Below are 18,439 nucleotides of genomic sequence, written 5' to 3' on the forward strand. Positions count from 1 at the left end.
CGATGATGACTTCATGTAGGTGTTGAAGATGTGGATGCTCAATATTGTTGTAGATCATTTGGAGCAATCCATTGGAGTGAGTTGCACTTTCAATACCTATACGGGTTAGTCCCACAAGGAACAAACAAAGATATCCATAGACATAGAGTGATGCACACACAAGATGATGTCCATGAAAGCATTAGGTTACCTTGTCCCTTGTCTTACCAACAAGAGGGTTTGTGACTCCTTGAACTAGTGCAAGATGTGGAAGTAGATTGCACTTCTCCTTGCCAAAATGATATGAGTGAAGAATATTGGCGGAGTCACCCTCAAGAACTCTCTAGTCCTTCTTCTTTGGGATCCACATCATCTTGATGGGAATCCATGGGGTTGTAGTGGAACTTGATGAAGTAGAACTTGATGTAGTCTTGGGAACCCACTTGACCAAGGCCTTGGGAGCTTCTTCAAATGCATCAATCTCCTCTTGAAGCTTGTCCTTGTCTTTTTGCTTGTGGTCTTGTGGTGGAAGATCATCTTGAGCTTGTGTCCCTTGGAAAGAAGTAGGATCATACTTCTCTTGTTGGGGAACAAATTTCATCTTGGGGTATTGATCTTCTTCCCACTCAACTCCATTGGCATTGAACTTTCGTTCAAAACCAACACCTTGATTCTTCTGGTGCCTTCCTTGCTTGCGTACAATTTCCTCAAATTGCTTACTTCCGGCAAGGCTCTTGTAGACACATTTCTCTATAATTCCCTTCAATAAGCTATTTTCTTGCTCAAGTGTAACTTGGCTAAGAGAATCATTAGTGGAATCAAGAGAACTACTAGAAGCAACAACATTGGATTTAGCATGATTATTGTTACTACTACTAGAAGAAGAATCTTTCTTACTCTTGTTGCTAGACTTTACTTGTGGCATGTAAGTAGATAAGAGTAAATGCTTGGCAATGTAAGGAGAACTTTTCTTGCGAAGATCATCATTGATTGCCTTTAAAAACTCATGTTCTTGCTCAAGGTTGAGCTTTTCAAAGCGTAACTTCTCACGAGTCTTTAAAAGTTCTCGATGATCTTCCAAGGTAGTTTCATGATCTAACTTAAGAGTGTTTAGTGTTGGGGAATGTAGTAATTTCAAAAAAATTCCTACGCACACGCAAGATCATGGTGATGCATAGCAACGAGAGGGGAGAGTGTTGTCCATGTACCCTCGCAGACCGAAAGCGGAAGAGTTAGAACAACGCGGTTGATGTAGTCGTACGTCTTCACGGCACGACCGATCAAGCACTGAAACTACGACACCTCCGAGTTCTAGCACACGTTCAGCTCGATGACGTCCCTCGAACTCTGATCTAGCCGAGTGTCGAGGGCAAGTTCCATCAGCATGACGGCATGGTGACGATCTTGATGTTCTACCGTCGCAGGGCTTCGCCTAAGCACCGCTACAATATTATCGAGGAGGACTATGGTGGAGGGGGGCACCGCACACGGCAAAGAGATCAAGAGATCAATTGTTGTATCTAGAGGTGCCCCCTGCCCCCGTATATAAAGGAGCAAGGGGGGAGCGGGCGGCCGGCCTAGGAGGGGGCGCGCCATGGGGAGTCCTACTCCCACCGCGAGTAGGACCCCCTCCTTCCTTGTTGGATTAGGAGAAGGGGGAAAGAGGAGGGAGAGAGAGGAAGGAAAGGGGGGCGCCGCCCCCCTCTCGTTGTCCTATTCAGACTAGGGGGGGAGGGGCGCGCGGCCCTGCCCTAGCCTCCTCTCCTCTTCTCCACTAAGGCCCACTATGGCCCATTAAGCCCCCGGGGGGTTCCGGTAACCCTCCGGTACTCCGGTAAAATCCCGATTTCACCCAGAACCCTTCCGACATCCAAATATAGGCTTACAATATATCAATCTTCATGTCTCGACCATTTAAAGACTCCTCGTCATGTCCGTGATCACATCCGGGACTCCGAACAACCTTCGGTACATCAAAACTCATAAACTCATAATATAACTGTCATCGAAACCTTAAGCGTGCGGACCCTACGGGTTCGAGAACTATGTAGACATGACCGAGAACCGTTTTCGGTCAGTAACCAATAGCGGAACCTGGATCTTCATATTGGCTCCTACATATTCTACGAAGATCTTTATCGGTCAAACCGCATAACAACATATGTTATTCCCTTTGTCATCGGTATGTTACTTGCCCGAGATTCGATCGTCGGTATCTCAATACCTAGTTCAATCTCGTTACTGGCAAGTCTCTTTACTTGTGATGTAATGCATCATTCCGTAACTAACTCATTAGTTACATTGCTTGCAAGGCTTATAGTGATGTGCATTACCGAGAGGGCCCAGAGATACCTCTCCGACAATCAGAGTAACAAAACCTAATCTCGAAATACGCCAACTCAACATGTACCTTTGGAGACACCTGTAGACCTCCTTTATAATCACCTAGTTACGTTGTGACCTTTGGTAGCACACAAAGTGTTCCTCCGGTGAACGGGAATTGCATAATCTCACAGTTGTAGGTTCATGTATAAGTCATGAAGAAAGCAATAGCAACATACTAAACGATCAAGTGCTAAGCTAACGGAATGGGTCAAGTCAATCACATCATTCTCCTAATAATGTGATCTCGTTAATCAAATGACAACTCATGTCTATGGTTAGGAAACATAACCATCTTTGATTAATGAGCTAGTCAAGTAGAGGCATAATAGTGACATTAAGTTTGTCTATGTATTCACACATGTATCATGTTTCTGGTTAATACAATTCTAGCATGAATAATAAACACTTATCATGATATAAGGAAATAAATAATAACTTTATTATTTCCTCTAGGGCATATTTTCTTCAGTCTCCCACTTGCACTAGAGTCAATAATCTAGATTACACAGTAATGATTCTAACACCCATGGAGCCTTGGTGATGATCATGTTTTGCTCGTGGAAGAGGCTTAGTCAACGAGTCTGCAACATTCAGATCCGTATGTATCTTGCAAATCTCTATGTCTCCCACCTGGACTTGGTCCCGGATGGAATTGAAGCGTCTCTTGATGTGCTTGGTCCTCTTGTGAAATCTGGATTCCTTTGCCAAGGAAATTGCACCAGTATTGTCACAAAAGATCTTCATTGGTCCCGATGCACTAGGTATGACACCTAGATCGGAAATGAACTCCTTCATCCAGACTCCTTCATTTGCTGCTTCCGAAGCAGCTATGTACTCTGCTTCGCATGTAGATCCCGCCACAACGCTTTGTTTAGAACTGGACCAACTGACAGCTCCACCATTCAATATAAACACATATCCGATTTGCGATTTAGAATCGTCCGGATCAGTGTCAAAGCTTTCATCGACGTAACCATTTACGACTAGCTCTTTGTCACCTCCATAAACGAGAAACATATCCTTAGTCCTTCTCAGGTATTTCAGGATATTCTTGACCGCTGTCCAGTGATCCACTCCTGGATTACTTTGGTACCTCCCTGCTAAACTTATTGCTAAGCATACATCAGGTCTGGTACACAACATTGCATACATGATAGAGCCTATGGCTGAAGCATAGGGAACATCTTTCATTTTCTCTCTATCTTCTGCTGTGGTCGGGCATTGAGTCTGACTCAACTTCACACCTTGTAATACATGCAAGAACCCTTTCTTTGCCTGATCCATTTTGAACTTTTTCAAAACTTTATCAAGGTATGTGCTTTGTGAAAGTCCAATTAAGCGTCTTGATCTATCTCTATAGATCTTGATGCCCAATATGTAAGCAGCTTCACCGAGGTATTTCATCGAAAAACTTTTATTCAAGTATCCCTTTATGCTATCCAGAAATTCTATACCATTTCCAATTAACAATATGTCGTCTACATATAATATCAGAAATGCTACAGAGCTCCCACTCACTTTCTTGTAAATACAGGCTTCTCCAAAAGTCTGTATAAAACCATATGCTTTGATCACACTATCAAAGCGTTTATTCCAACTCCGAGAGGCTTGTACCAGTCCATAAATGGATCGCTGGAGCTTGCACACTTTGTTAGCACCTTTTGGATCAACAAAACCTTCTGGTTGCATCATATACAACTCTTCTTCCAGAAATCCATTCAGGAATGTAGTTTTGACATCCATTTGCCATATTTCATAATCATAAAATGCGGCAATTGCTAACATGATTCGGACAGACTTAAGCATCACTACGGGTGAGAAAGTGTCATCGTAGTCAACTCCTTGAACTTGTCAAAAACCTTTCGCAACAAGTCGAGCTTTGTAGACAGTTACATTACCATCAGCGTCAGTCTTCTTCTTGAAGATCCATTTATTCGCGATGGCTTGCCGATCATCGGGCAAGTCAACCAAAGTCCATACTTTGTTCTCATACATGGATCCCATCTCAGATTTCATGGCCTCAATCCATTTTGCGGAATCTGGGCTCATCATCGCTTCCTCATTGTTCGTAGGTTCGCCATGGTCAAGTAACATGACTTCCAAAATAGGATTACCGTACCACTCTGGTGCGGATCTTACTCTGGATGACCTACGAGGTTCTGTAGTAACTTAAGCTGAAGTTTCATGATCAATATCATTAGCTTCCTCACTGATTGGTGTAGTCATCACAGGAACCAGTTTCTGTGATGAACTACTTTCCAATAAGGGAGCAGGTACAGTTACCTCATCAAGTTCTACTTTCCTCCCACTCACTTCTTTCGAGAGAAACTCTTTTTCTAGAAAGGATCCGAATTTAGCAACAAAAGTCTTGCCTTCAGATCTATGATAGAAGGTGTACCCAATAGTCTCTTTTGGGTATCCTATGAAGACACATTTCTCCGATTTGGGTTCGAGCTTATCTGGTTGAAGTTTCTTCACATAACCATCGCAGCCCCAAACTTTAAGAAACGACGACTTTGGTTTCTTGCCAAACCACAGTTCATAAGGCGTCATCTCAACGGATTTTGATGGTGCCCTATTTAACGTGAATGCGGCCGTCTCTAAAGCATAACCCCAAAACAATAGCGGTAAATCAATAAGAGACATCATAGATCGCACCATATCTAGTAAAGTACGATTACGACGTTCGGACACACCATTTCGTTGTGGTGTTCCGGGTGGCGTGAGTTGCGAAACTATTCCTCATTGTTTCAAATGTAAACCAAACTCGTAACTCAAATATTCTCATCCACGATCAGATCGTAGAAACTTTATTTTCTTGTTACGATGGTTTTCCACTTCACTCTGAAATTCTTTGAACTTTTCAAATGTTTCAGACTTGTGTTTCATTAAGTAGATATACCCATATCTGCTCAAATCATCTGTGAAGGTGAGAAAATAACGATATCCGCTGCAAGCCTCAACATTCGTCGGACCACATACATCAGAATGTATGATTTCCAACAAGTCTGTTGCTCGCTCCATAGTTCTGGAGAACGGCGTTTTAGTCATCTTGCCCATGAGGCATGGTTCACAAGTACCAAGTGATTCATAATCAAGTGATTCCAGAAGTCCATCAGTATGAAGTTTCTTCATGCACTTTACACCAATATGACCCAAACGGCAGTGCCACAAATAATTTTCACTATCATTATCAACTCTGCATCTTTTGGCTTCAACATTGTGAATATGTGTATCACTACTATCGAAATAAAAATAGACCACTCTTCAAGGGTGCATGACCATAAAAGATATTACTCATATAAATAGAACAACCATTATTCTCTGATTTAAATGAATAAACGTCTCGCATCAAACAAGATTCAGATATAATGTTCATGCTTAACATTGGCACCAAATAACAATTATTCAGGTCTAAAACTAATCTCGAAGGTAGATGTAGAGGTAGCGTGCCGACCGCGATCACATCGACTTTGGAACCATTTCCCACGCGCATCGTCACCTCATCCTTAGCCAATCTTCGCTTAATCCGTAGTCCTTGTTTCGAGTTGCAAATATTAGCAACAGAACCAGTATCAAATACCCAGGTGCTACTACGAGCATTAGTAAGGTACACATCAATAACATGTATATCACATATACCTTTGTTCACTTTGCCATCCTTCTTATCCGCCAAATACTTGGGGCATTTCCGCTTCGAGTGACCAGTCTGCTTGCAGTAGAAGCACTCAGTCTCAGGCTTAGGTCCAGATTTGGGTTTCTTCTCTTGAGCAGCAACTTGTTTTCTGTTCTACTTGAAGTTCCCCTTCTTCTTTCCTTTACCCTTTTTCTTGAAACTGATGGTCTTATTGACCATCAACACTTGATGCTCCTTCTTGATTTCTACCTCCGCAGCTTTTAGCATTGCGAAGAGCTCGGGAATAGTCTTGTCCATCCCTTGCATATTATAGTTCATCACGAAGCTCTTGTAGCTTGGTGGCAGTGATTGAAGAATTCTGTCAATGACACTATCATCAGGAAGATTAAATCCCAGTTGAATCAAGTGATTATTATACCCAGACATTTTGAGTATATGTTCACTGACAGAACTATTCTCTTCCATCTTGCAGCTATAGAACTTATTGGAGACTTCATATCTCTCAATCCGAGCATTTGCTTGAAATATTAACTTCAACTCCTGGAACATCTCATATGCTCCATGATGTTCAAAACATTGTTGAAGTCCCGGTTCTAAGCTGTAAAGCATGGCACACTGAACTATCGAGTAGTCATCAGCTTTGCTCTGCCAGACATTCTTAACATCGTCAGTTGCATCTGCAGCAGGCCTGGCACCCAGCAGTGCTTCCAGGACGTAATTCTTCTGTGCAGCAATGAGGATAATCCTCAGGTTACGGACCCAATTTGTGTAATTGCTACCATCATCTTTCAACTTAGCTTTCTCAAGGAACGCATTAAAATTCAATGGAACAATAGCACGAGCCATCTATCTACAACAAACATAGACAAGCAAAATACTATCAGGTACTAAGTTCATGATAAATTTAAGTTCAATTAATCATATTACTAAAGAACTCCCACTTAGACAGACATCTCTCTAGTCATCTAAGTGATCACGTGATCCAAATCAACTAAACCATGTCCGATCATCACGTGAGATGGAGTAGTTTTCAATGTTGAACATCACTATGTTGATCATATCTACTATATGATTCACGTTCAACCTTTCGGTCTCCATGTTCCGAGGCCATATCTGTATATGCTAGGCTCGTCAAGTTTAACCTGAGTATTCTGCGTGTGCAACTGTTTTGCACCCATTGTATTTGAACATAGAGTCTATCACACCCGATCATCACGTGGTGTCTCAGCACGAAGAACTTCCGCAACGGTGCATACTCAGGGAGAACACTTCTTGATAATTAGTGAGAGATCATCTTATAATGCTACCGTCAATCAAAGCAAAATAAGATGCATAAATGATAAACATCATATGCAATCAATATAAGTGATATGATATGACCATCATCATCTTGTGCTTGTGATCTCCATCTCTGAAGCACCGTCGTGATCACCATCGTCACCGGCGCGACACCTTGATCTCCACCGTAGCATCGTTGTTGTTTCACCATCTATTGCTTCTACGACTATCGCTACCGCTTAGTGATAAAGTAAAGCAATTACAGGGCGCTTGCATTTCATACAATAAAGCGACAACCATATGGCTCTTGCCAGTTGCCGATAACTCAGTTACAAAACATGGTCATCTCATACAATAAAATATAGCATCACGTCTTGACCATATCACGTCACAACATGCCCTGCAAAAACAAGTTAGACGTCCTGTACTTTGTTGTTGCAAATTTTACGTGGCTGCTACGGGCTGAGCAAGTACCGTTCTTACCTACGCATCAAAACCACAATGATAGTTCGTCAAGTTAGTGCTGTTTTAACCTTCGCAAGGACCAGGCGTAGCCACACTCGGTTCAACTAAAGTTGGAGAAACTAACACCCGCCAGCTACCTGTGTGCAAAGCACGTCGGTAGAACCAGTCTCGCGTAAGCGTACGCGTAATGTCGGTCCGGGCCGCTTCATCCAACAATACCGCCGAACCAAAGTATGACATGCTGGTAAGCAGTATGACTTGTATCGCACACAACTCACTTGTGTTCTACTCGTGCATATAACATCTACACATAAAACCAGGCTCGGATGCCACTGTTGGGGAACGTAGTAATTTCAACAGTTTTCCTACGCACACGCAAGGTCATGGTGTGCATAGCAACGAGAGGGGAGAGTGTTGTCCACGTACCCTCGTAGACCGAAAGAGGAAGCGTTAGAACAACGCGGTTGATGTAGTCGTACGTCTTCACGGCCCGACCGATCAAGCACCGAAACTACGGCACCTCCGAGTTCTAGCACACGTTCAGCTCGATGACGTCCCTCGAACTCCGATCCAGCCGAGTGTCGAGGGAGAGTTCCATCAGCACGATGGCGTGGTGACGAACTTGATGTTCTACCATCGCAGGGCTTCGCCTAAGCACCGCTACAATATTATCGAGGAGGACTATGGTGGAGGGGGGCACCGCACACGGCTAAGAGATCAAGAGATCAATTGTTGTGTCTAGAGGTGCCCCCTGCCCCCGTATATAAAGGAGCAAGGGGGGAGGGGCGGCCGGCCTAGGAGGGGGCGCGCCATGGGGAGTCCTACTCCCACCGGGAGTAGGACTCCCTCCTTCCTTGTTGGATTAGGAGAAGGGGGGAAAGAGGAGGGAGAGAGAGGAAGGAAAGGGGGGGGGGGGCGCCATCCCCTCTCCTTGTCCTATTCGGACTAGGGGGAGGGGCGCGCGGCCCTGCCTTGGCCTCCTCTCCTCTTCTCCACTAAGGCCCACTATGGCCCATTAAGCCCCCGGGGGGTTCCGGTGACCCTCCGGTACTCCGGTAAAATCCCGATTTCACCCGGAACCCTTCCGACATCCAAATATAGGCTTCCAATATATCAATCTTCATTTCTCGACCATTTCAAGACTCCTCGTCATGTCCGTGATCACATCCGGGACTCCGAACAGCCTTCGGTACATCAAAACTCATAAACTCATAATATAACTATCATCGAAACCTTAAGCGTGCAGACCCTACGGGTTCGAGAACTATGTAGACATGACCGAGAACCGTTTCCGGTCAATAACCAATAGTGGAACCTAGATGTTCATATTGGCTCCTACATATTCTACGAGGATCTTTATCGGTCAAACCGCATAACAACATACGTTGTTCCCTTTGTCATCGGTATGTTACTTGCCCGAGATTCGATCGTTGGTATCTCAATACCTAGTTCAATCTCGTTACCGGCAAGTCTCTTTACTCATTATGTAATGCATCATTCCGTAAATAACTCAGTAGTTACATTGCTTGCAAGGCTTATAGTGATGTGCATTACCGAGAGGGCCTAGAGATACCTCTCCGACAATCGGAGTGACAAAACCTAATCTCGAAATACGCCAACTCAACATGTACCTTTGGAGACACCTGTAGAGCTCCTTTATAATCACCCAGTTACGTTGTGACATTTGGTAGCACACAAAGTGTTCCTCCGGTAAACGGGAGTTGCATAATCTCATAGTTGTAGGAACATGTATAAGTCATGAAGAAAGCAATAGCAACATACTAAACGATCAAGTGCTAAGCTAACGGAGTGGGTCAAGTCAATCACATCATTCTCCTAATAATGTGATCTCGTTAATCAAATGACAACTCATGTCTATGGTTAGGAAACATAACCATCTTTGATTAATGAGCTAGTCAAGTAGAGGCATACTAGTGACATTAAGTTTGTCTATGTATTCACACATGTATCATGTTTCCGGTTAATACAATTGTAGCATGAATAATAAACATTTATCATGACATAAGGAAATAAATAATAACTTTATTATTGTCTCTAGGGCATATTTCCTTCATTTAGTTCTTTAGTTAGACGCTCAATCTTCTCCTTATCATTGTCATTCGTTTTATCTTGTTTAGCATGATTAATTGACGTTCCATCATAGTATTCATCACTAGAGTTGTCAACAAGTAAATCATCATCACCTAACAAGTCATCTTCATCAATATTGAAGTCAACATACTCGGTGTGTGATACCTTTGGGCCTTTAGCCATGAAGCATCTTCCAATTCCTTCATTTGGTGAGTCAAATATGTCATAGGAGCCGGATACCCATTCACCAACATGAGCTTGATGTCTTCGCTTTGTGTAACTCTTTGATGATTTGACCTTCCTTTCCGAATCCTTGCTTCTCCAGAAGGTTCTTCGTTCATAACGATCATCTCTACTCCTCCTCTCTCTTGGTGGTGATTCTTCTCTTCTACTTTTCTTTTAGGTGAATCTTCTCTCCTTTTGTAAGGAGTCATACACTCATTGTAGTAGTGTCCGGGTCTTCCACAATTGTAGCAATTGTGTTCACGACTCAAAGATCTTTTGTCATTGTAGGACCTTGACCTGGAGCTTCTTTCCTTGCTTCTACTCTTGTAGAACTTGTTGAAGTTTTTTACCATTAGGCTCAATTCCTCATTGAAGATTTGTTTCTCACTTGGTGATGTAGGAGCATCACATGAGGCTTTCTAAGCACCACTTGACTTGTTGTGAAGCTCTTCCTTATCCTTGAGTGACATCTCATGAGCAACAATTCTTCCAATGACTTTCGTTGGCTTGAGATCTTTGTAATTGGGCATCATTTGGATCAATGTGCACACGGTATCATATTTTCCATCCAAGGCTCTTAGGATCTTCTTGATGATGAATTTATCGGTCATCTCTTCACTTCCTAAGCCGACAATCTCATTTGTGATGAGAGCAAGCCTAGAGTACATTTCAGCTACACCTTGACCATCCTTCATTTTGAACTTGTCAAGTTGACTTTGAAGCACATCCAATTTGGATTCCTTGACGGAGTCGGTACCTTCGTGCATATCAATCAAAGTATCTCAAATTTCCTTTGCATTCTCAAGGCGGCTGATTTTGTTGAATTCTTCGGGGCACAATCTGTTGAAGAGGATATCACAAGCTTGAGCGTTGTATTGTAGCATCTTCAACTCTTCCGCGGTACCTTCACGGTTCGATTCTCTCCCATCGAAGAATTCACCTTGCAAGCCAATACACATAATAGCCCAAACGACGGGATTATGTCCAAGAATATGCATTTTCATCTTATGCTTCCAACTAGCAAAATTAGTACCATCAAAGTAAGAACCTCTATGGTGGTAATTTCCCTCGCTAGACGCCATACTCTCCTAGGTTGTGAAACCAAGGCTATGATCACCAAAAGCTATGAAAATCAAGGCAAATGGAGACCAAAGCTTTGATACCAATTATAGGATCAAAAGTATGTCTAGGGGGGTGATTAGACTACTTGACCAAATAAAAACTTAACCTTTTCTCAATTTTAGTTCTTGGCAGATTTTATCAACTTAGCACAAGTCAAGCAATCTTAACACAATTCATGCAAGCATGCAAAGAGTATATGAGCAGCGGAAAGTAAAGCATGCAACTTGCAAGAATGTAAAGGGATGGGATTGGAGAGTGCAAACGCAATAGGAGACATGGATGTTTTTGGCGTGGTTACGGTAGGTGGTGCTATCGTACATCCACGTTGATGGAGACTTCAACCCACGAAGGGTAACGGCTGTGCGACTCCACGGAGGGCTCCCCCACGAAGGGTCCACGATGAAGCAACCTTGTCTATCCCATCATGGCCATCGCCCACGAAGGACTTGCCTCACTAAGGTAGATCTTCACGAAGTAGGCGATCTCCTTGCCCTTACAAACTCCTTGGTTCAAATCCACAATCTTGTCGGAGGCTCCCAAGTGACACCTAACCAATCTAGGAGACACCACTCTCCAAAAGGTAATATATGGTGTGTTGATGATGAACTCCTTGCTCTTGTGCTTCAAATGATAGTCTCCCCAACACTCAACTCACTCTCATAGGATTGGATTTGGTGGAAAGCTAATTTGAGTGGAAAGCAACTTGGGGAAGGCTAGAGATCAAGATTCATATGGTTGGATTGGAATATCTTGGTCTCAACACATGAGTAGGTGGCTCTCTCTCAGAAAATGAGTAGTGGAAGTGTAGGCACGTTTTGATGGCTTCCCTCATGAATGAGGAGAGGGTGGAGGGGTATATATAGCCTCCACACAAAATCTAACCGTTACACACAATATACCAAACTCGGTGGGACCGAATCAGAAAACTCGGTCGGACCGATTCAGTACATAATGCGACCGTTAGGCAATTTCGATGGGACCGACATGTCAACTCGCTGAGACCGATATCATTAGGGTTAGGGCATAACGTAGTCTCGGTTTGACCGATTACACAAACTCGGTTGGACCGACTTTGGTAATAAGCTAACCAGAGAGTTGGTCAGGCAAACTCGGTGGGACCGATTCGCTCGTCTCCGTGGGACCGAAGCGTTACGAAAAGGAAACAGAGAGTTTGCATTGCAGACTCGATGGGACCGATCGCTCATCTCGGTTAGACCGAAACGTTACGAAGGGAAACAGAGAGTTTGCAACCCCATCTCGGTGAGACCGAGATCCCTATCGGTGAGACCGAAGTGACTAGGGTTTTTGGCAGTGGCTATATCAAATGAACTCGGTGGCGCCGGATGGATCAAATCGGGTGGGCCGAGTTTGACTTTTAGTTTGGGACATATGTGGATATGAGAAAGTGGTTGAGGGCTTTAGAGCATATCACTAAGCACTTTGAGCAAGCAAGACATTAAGCAACACCTCATCCCTTTTTAATAGTATTGTCTTTCCTATAGACTCAATGTGATCTTGGATCATTAAAAATAGAGAATGTAGAGTCTTGAGCTTTAGAGCTTGAGCCAATCTTTTGTCCTTAGCATTTTGAGGGGTCCACGGTCCTAATCCATGCCATGCCAATCATTGAACTTTCCTGAAATATTTATCTTGAAATGGCATTAGTTCAATGAGCTATATGTTGTTAATCATTACCAAAACCACCCAGGGATAGTTGCACTTTCAGTTTCGTATTGGGCTCGGACTATCAGCACCCTTTCATCAAGTGGATAGGAGTAGCAACAGTTGTTGCTAAGATGATAACTTCAGATTATCTGATGTACCACTTTATAAGGTCTTTGTGAATAATTAATAAAATGATTGCGGGCGTAGAAAAATGATCTCCATCGTGTATATAGTACTCCGTATAACATAAGTAGACGCAGGCGTAGAAAAAACCAATTGAAGTAATGCGGGAAAAAGTAAAAACAGAGATAAGAGCATCTCTAACCTCGGCGCGGTATAATTCTTTTACATCGCCAAAGTAGTTTTTGTACGCGTTGGAGCGACAAAGAGGTTTTCGAGATGCAAAAAACACGATGCCCAATCTGGCGGCCTCACCTGTAGCAGCCCGCGCGCACAATCTGATGTCTCAAATGTACAGCCCAGCAGCCCGCACGTACATCCGTGTGATAAAACTCCGCGCGCACAATCTGATGTCCCAAATTTACAGCCCAGCAGCCCGCACGTACATCCGTGTGCTAAAGTTTTATCATGATTGTAATAAGGCCTCTGAAGGTCAAAACGGGCCGCAATTTGTTTACTTTTTTCCTGACAGAGAGAGCCATAAGGCCTTGGCTGTATTTGGCCCAGTATTTGCCTGACCTAAGGACAAAGAGGCGCTTGGCCCGATCTGTTTTATGCCCTAGCTGCAGCTCGCCTCTGGTCTTCCTGGTTTCCTTTCCCTGGAACTCCTCAACTCAGGCGCTCGATTCCTGGCTTCGCCTGGTGCCGATCTCATCTGTTGTTCAGACATGACTGCTTGCAAGCAGACTGCATCCACGGGCGCCGCCGCCACCGACGAGGCTGACAGCAAGTAAGAATCAAAACTGAATCTTGTTTCTGTGATGCAAGAGGCATCCCTAGTTTTGGTGCGTCGAGCCGCCGATCCATAACCTTGGATTCCTACGCAGGTCGGCAGCAAAGAGCGATGGAGCGGAGGAGCGGAAGCCCTCGACCAAGTGCAAGAAGGGGAAGAAGGCCAAGGGCAAGTAAGAATCCAATCGAATTGTGTGATGCAATAGAGGTTAATTTTGGTGCGCCGACCCATGACCTTTTCGATGTTCCACGCAGGTTGGCGGTGAAGAGCAATGGTGCGCAGAAGCCCAAGACCCATGACCTTTCCGATGTTACACGCGGGTTGGCGGTGATGAGCATTGCAACGGAGAAGCCGTTGGATGAACAGCTCGCCCAGTTCGCCCTGTTCACCTACCAGTGAGATTTGATCCTCCACACATTTTCAGATTGTTGTTCTGTTTCTTGCTTTTCTGGACGGTGCTGATTTGACCATTATTTTGTAAGGAACGACTTCTGGATGGACAACTTCAAAGGCGTCTGTGACAAGCCGTCCGTAGATGCTGTCAGTTCGATCCTTCAATGCCTCGTTACAGATTTCTTTCCATTGTTTTGTGGATGAATCGATAATTTGTTTCTCGTGGAAAACTTTCAGATTAAAAGGAAAGCTACTGAAAACTGGAAATCCTTTAGCGATTCAGTAAGCGAGCTTCTAATCTTCTGTAACTTTTGCCGTGCTGATTTATTGTTGATGATACATACATGGATGGATCTGTGTTGCAGGACAAAGCCCCTTATGTGGCCATTGCACGTGTTTACAAAATACTCATTGCCGAGGCAAATGAGTTCAAGAAGGTTGAGACAAAGGCCTAGCGGTTTTACCTATCTTTAGATGACTTTACCCTGCTAAGCTAAGCATCCTCTGCAGATATAATAATGCTCTTTCATCACATATATTATTTCCAACAACAATAGATAATCTCATCTACTTTACCTTTCGTTGAAAGGATAATTAAACTGTTTGTGTTTGCATATTTAATTTTCTTTCATGTTGATCCAGCTTATTTTTATAGATTTATTTCTCTTATAGACACTGAAGTTGACGCTCGCGATGACGGACAAGATGATGAATCTGAAAATGTGAACAGCCAAGATCTCTAAGGTGTGTTTGAATAGGTGATTTGCATTTTTCTTTTTGCTGTCTGTGTATCTTTTTGATTGGTTACTCAATTAGCAGGTAAAATGCATGTTCTCTTGTTTTGTTTTCTATAAGGTGTCTGTTGTATGGATTTGATTAATCTCTGAACTAGCTAGTTATTAGATTTATAGATATGGCTATGAGTTAGATACCATACGCTCCTGCTTTCTACTCTCCGAGCCTCTCATGTGCGTGTTAATACAAAGTCAGGCCCACATTACTTGATTATCTTGAAAGTTCAGTATTACCTGTGGAGGCACCGATGGTATCATATGTTCGAAAAACAGGAGAACATGATTGTCAGCAATAGAAGTAGAATGAGTGCTGGCACAATAACTTAGTTCTATTCTTGTTCACTAAATGTTTCTATTGTTGGTTTTATCTAGTAACAGGCTGAAATAATTCAGCTTTTGATTGGATAAACCTTTTTTATAATTTCCACAATGAGTTACTCCTTCCGTTCCTAAATATAAGGCTTTTTAGAGATTCTAATATGGACTGCATATGGAGCAAAATGAGTGAATCTACACTCTAAAATATGTCCATGTACATCGGTATGTAGTCCATATTGAAATCTCTAAAAAAGCTTATATTTAGGAACGGAGGGAGTAGGTACCATAGCTCCTGATTTTAGTCTGTGAGCCTAATTCTCACTTGACTTGAATATTAACCTGAAGCCTGGGATTATATGTAGCCAAAAACATGTGAACATGATTGTCAACAAAAGAAGTTGATCTTGTACCAGCATAAATAAGGTGATATTGTTCGTTCAGTGTCTCTATTGTTTTTGTTCAGTAATGCTGAAACGATTCAGCTTTGGGTAAATTTTTTATATAATTTTCACAATTTTCAAGTTAACTTGTGCTGTTCTCATGCAAAAATCGATATAACTTCGTCAGCTTTTCTATGCATGTGCAGTAGAAGTTTGTTTTTATTATTTCCACATTGGTTTATGTTGGTGCAATACCATTGAGCAGTGTCTAGCTTATTTGAGCATCATGCCATGGTTATACAGTAGGTGGCATGCTATTGGAATCGACTTTGTTTTGGCCTGGTAGTTGGCAAGGAAGAAGGAATTAAACTTAGTGGTGATTAATTTTTTTGTGTTTCTGTTCTGTAGAAGAAAACAGTGCTCTTTTGCTATTGCGTGCATCTTGTATCGAAAATATCATCCTTTGAACATCACCACACATGACTGATATAGCAGTTTCATTTGCTTTTGGCATGTATTTGTTGCTAACTGCCATGTGCATATGAGAAAGTCAAACTCTTTAAAAATGTAACTGAATCTTTACGAGTTAGAAACTTTTTATATGTTAGAGCAGAATTATTTACATGTGAGAACCTTAGTATGGAACATGATGCCAGGCTCAACACAAATTTGTTTGCTTGCAGAAATGTCTTGGTAGATGGCAGAATTACTGCAACCAACTCCACAAAACCTGATTCTGTCTGGGCGGCACTTGGAGGGTTGAGATGCAGGTGCAGTTCAAGCTGCCATATGGACAATACTAGTTTAAAATATGTTTGTGCTCCTGGCTTTAGATGTTGAAGTCTTTTGCATATTGTTATGTTTGGTTAGTAAATTTGAATGGCCGTTAAGTTATTTCACTACTAAGCCCTGTGATGACATTGTGAGAATGCAAGGGGCTGACCCCTACCAAGAGGGGGCATGTTGTATTATGTATTACTAACCGCGTGAGATGTACGTTGCAGTATTTAACTATGGAAATAGTAATTCAGAACTCGCTGAAACTCCCCAACATTTCTGCTTTTTTTGAGAGAGAAACAACTCTGCTTGCTTTTTTTTTTGGGGGTTTTTTTGAGGGGATTTTTTTAGGTGTGTGAAATCCAATTGACCATGTGTGGCCGTCATGGGCTATAGTGTTACGCCGGCCCAGATCTTCTAATCCAGAATGTGCAGTGTAAGTTTGTGGCAAGTAAAAAACAAACGCTTGTGAGCGGCCCCGCCTAGGGTTTTCTACTCTGGTGACTCTACGATGCCGTTGAGGTCTTCCTGTACTCCTCCCATCCCCTGACCTGGTCTCCCCCTCCGTCGGGAACGGCGTGCGGGGGTTAGGGTTTTGGATCGACAATGATCGCGGCTTCCTCATCCTTCGGAGTCCCTGGAGGATCGTTAGGGGGCAGAAGGAAGGGAAAAACCGCAGTCGATTTGGAGACGGCGATGAAGAATATGAAGCTCAAGGAATCTGAACTAGACGATGTGATCGTTGGGGATGAGTAAATCTCCCAATTTGCTAAAGAGGCCTGCTGGCTTGCGGTTGCTAAGGTCAACATTAAGAAACCCTTCAGTGCGGAATCTTTCAAGGCCATGATGAAGTTCATCTGGTGTCTGGCTTATGATCCTAAGATCCGCAAGGCCGATGACAACCTCTTCGTCATTCAGATGTTTTGTGTTGGTGACTGGAATAGAGTTATGCACCAAGGTCCTTGGATCTTCAGAGGTCTCATGGTGATCATCGAGGAATATGATGGAAGAGATAAACCGAATGCGATCGAGCTTGATCGTGTGCACGTGTGGGCACAGATCCATGCCACCACAGAGCTTCATCGTAAGGAGCCTATCGTGGATCAGCTAGCACGGAGAATCGGTCAGGTTAAGAGTGTTGAGATGAATCCTTCCAGTGTGTTTGAGGGCAACTGTGTGCGTGCGCGCGCAAAGATCAAGGTTGCTGAACCTCTGGTTCGTTTTTCTCCTCTGGACATAAAAGAGAAGGTTACTTCTTCCAGTTAAATACAAGAAAATCGCATACTTCTGTGAGGTCTGCGGTATTATGGAACATATTCTAGAGGAGTGCGGCAATGGCATCCATGGTCCTGAAGAAATTGAATACGGGGAATGGATGGTGGCCACAAGGAGGAGCTTCCCGTCTAATCAGTTCGGCCAGAATAGCAACAACAACTCCACTTGGACCAGAGGTGGAACAAAGCTAGGGGTGGAAGACGTGGAGGCACCAATGGTGCAAGAAAGTGCTCTTCACAAGAGGCGGGACTGCAGGAGGAAGACCTGCATGATACTGCTGAAAGCCCCTTGAAAGTTGACCCAGTGGCGAAGAAAGATGACCAGCCGCAGCAGCCGGGACAATCAGAACCATCAGCAAGGAAAAAGCTTGATCTCTCTGATGATGCACCTGCTACGGACATGGAAGAGAAACAGGGGGACGTGCATGCACAGGTTATATGCCAGAACAAGTCGCTGAGCATGGGAATACAGGCTCGGTTCCGCCTCCACCCCCTCCATACCTCACACCTCGTGAGAGGAAGAAACCAAAGAAGGGGACGTCACCCAAGAAAACGACGAACTTACAGAGCGAGTTGGCAGGCTCCCACGAGGAGCCCCGCCGGGCTCAATGAGTATCTTCTGTTGGAACTATCACGGGGCAGGCAAACCTGAGACAGTTCGAGAGCTTCGTGGCTTCGCGAGGCAATTTGCTCCGACGGTGTTTTGCATAGTAGAAACTCAGCTGTCAAAAGTTCGAGTAGAA

The 18,439-nt window shown here is 43.5% G+C and overlaps 1 protein-coding gene across 2 annotated transcripts; it reads left to right on the forward strand.

Annotated features, from left to right (window-relative positions):
* The first annotated feature begins 13,567 nt into the window (after positions 1–13,567).
* On the forward strand, positions 13,568–16,688 carry LOC119364626 (DNA-binding protein MNB1B-like). Of its 2 annotated transcripts, none has more exons than XM_037630114.1 (8): positions 13,568–13,757; positions 13,855–13,932; positions 14,015–14,155; positions 14,243–14,300; positions 14,391–14,435; positions 14,519–14,590; positions 14,826–14,911; positions 16,329–16,688. In XM_037630114.1, exons 1-7 carry the CDS (start codon positions 13,696–13,698, stop codon positions 14,877–14,879), a joined length of 510 nt encoding a protein of 169 aa, XP_037486011.1. In that variant the 5' UTR covers positions 13,568–13,695; the 3' UTR covers positions 14,880–14,911; positions 16,329–16,688. The 2 variants fall into 2 exon arrangements, with proteins under 2 accessions (XP_037486011.1, XP_037486010.1); XM_037630113.1 differs by having other exon boundaries at positions 13,569–13,757; positions 14,826–14,897.
* The last annotated feature ends 1,751 nt before the right edge of the window (positions 16,689–18,439 follow it).

This window comes from Triticum dicoccoides, chromosome 2B, assembly GCF_002162155.2.
Source record: "Triticum dicoccoides isolate Atlit2015 ecotype Zavitan chromosome 2B, WEW_v2.0, whole genome shotgun sequence".
NCBI lineage: Eukaryota > Viridiplantae > Streptophyta > Magnoliopsida > Poales > Poaceae > Triticum > Triticum dicoccoides.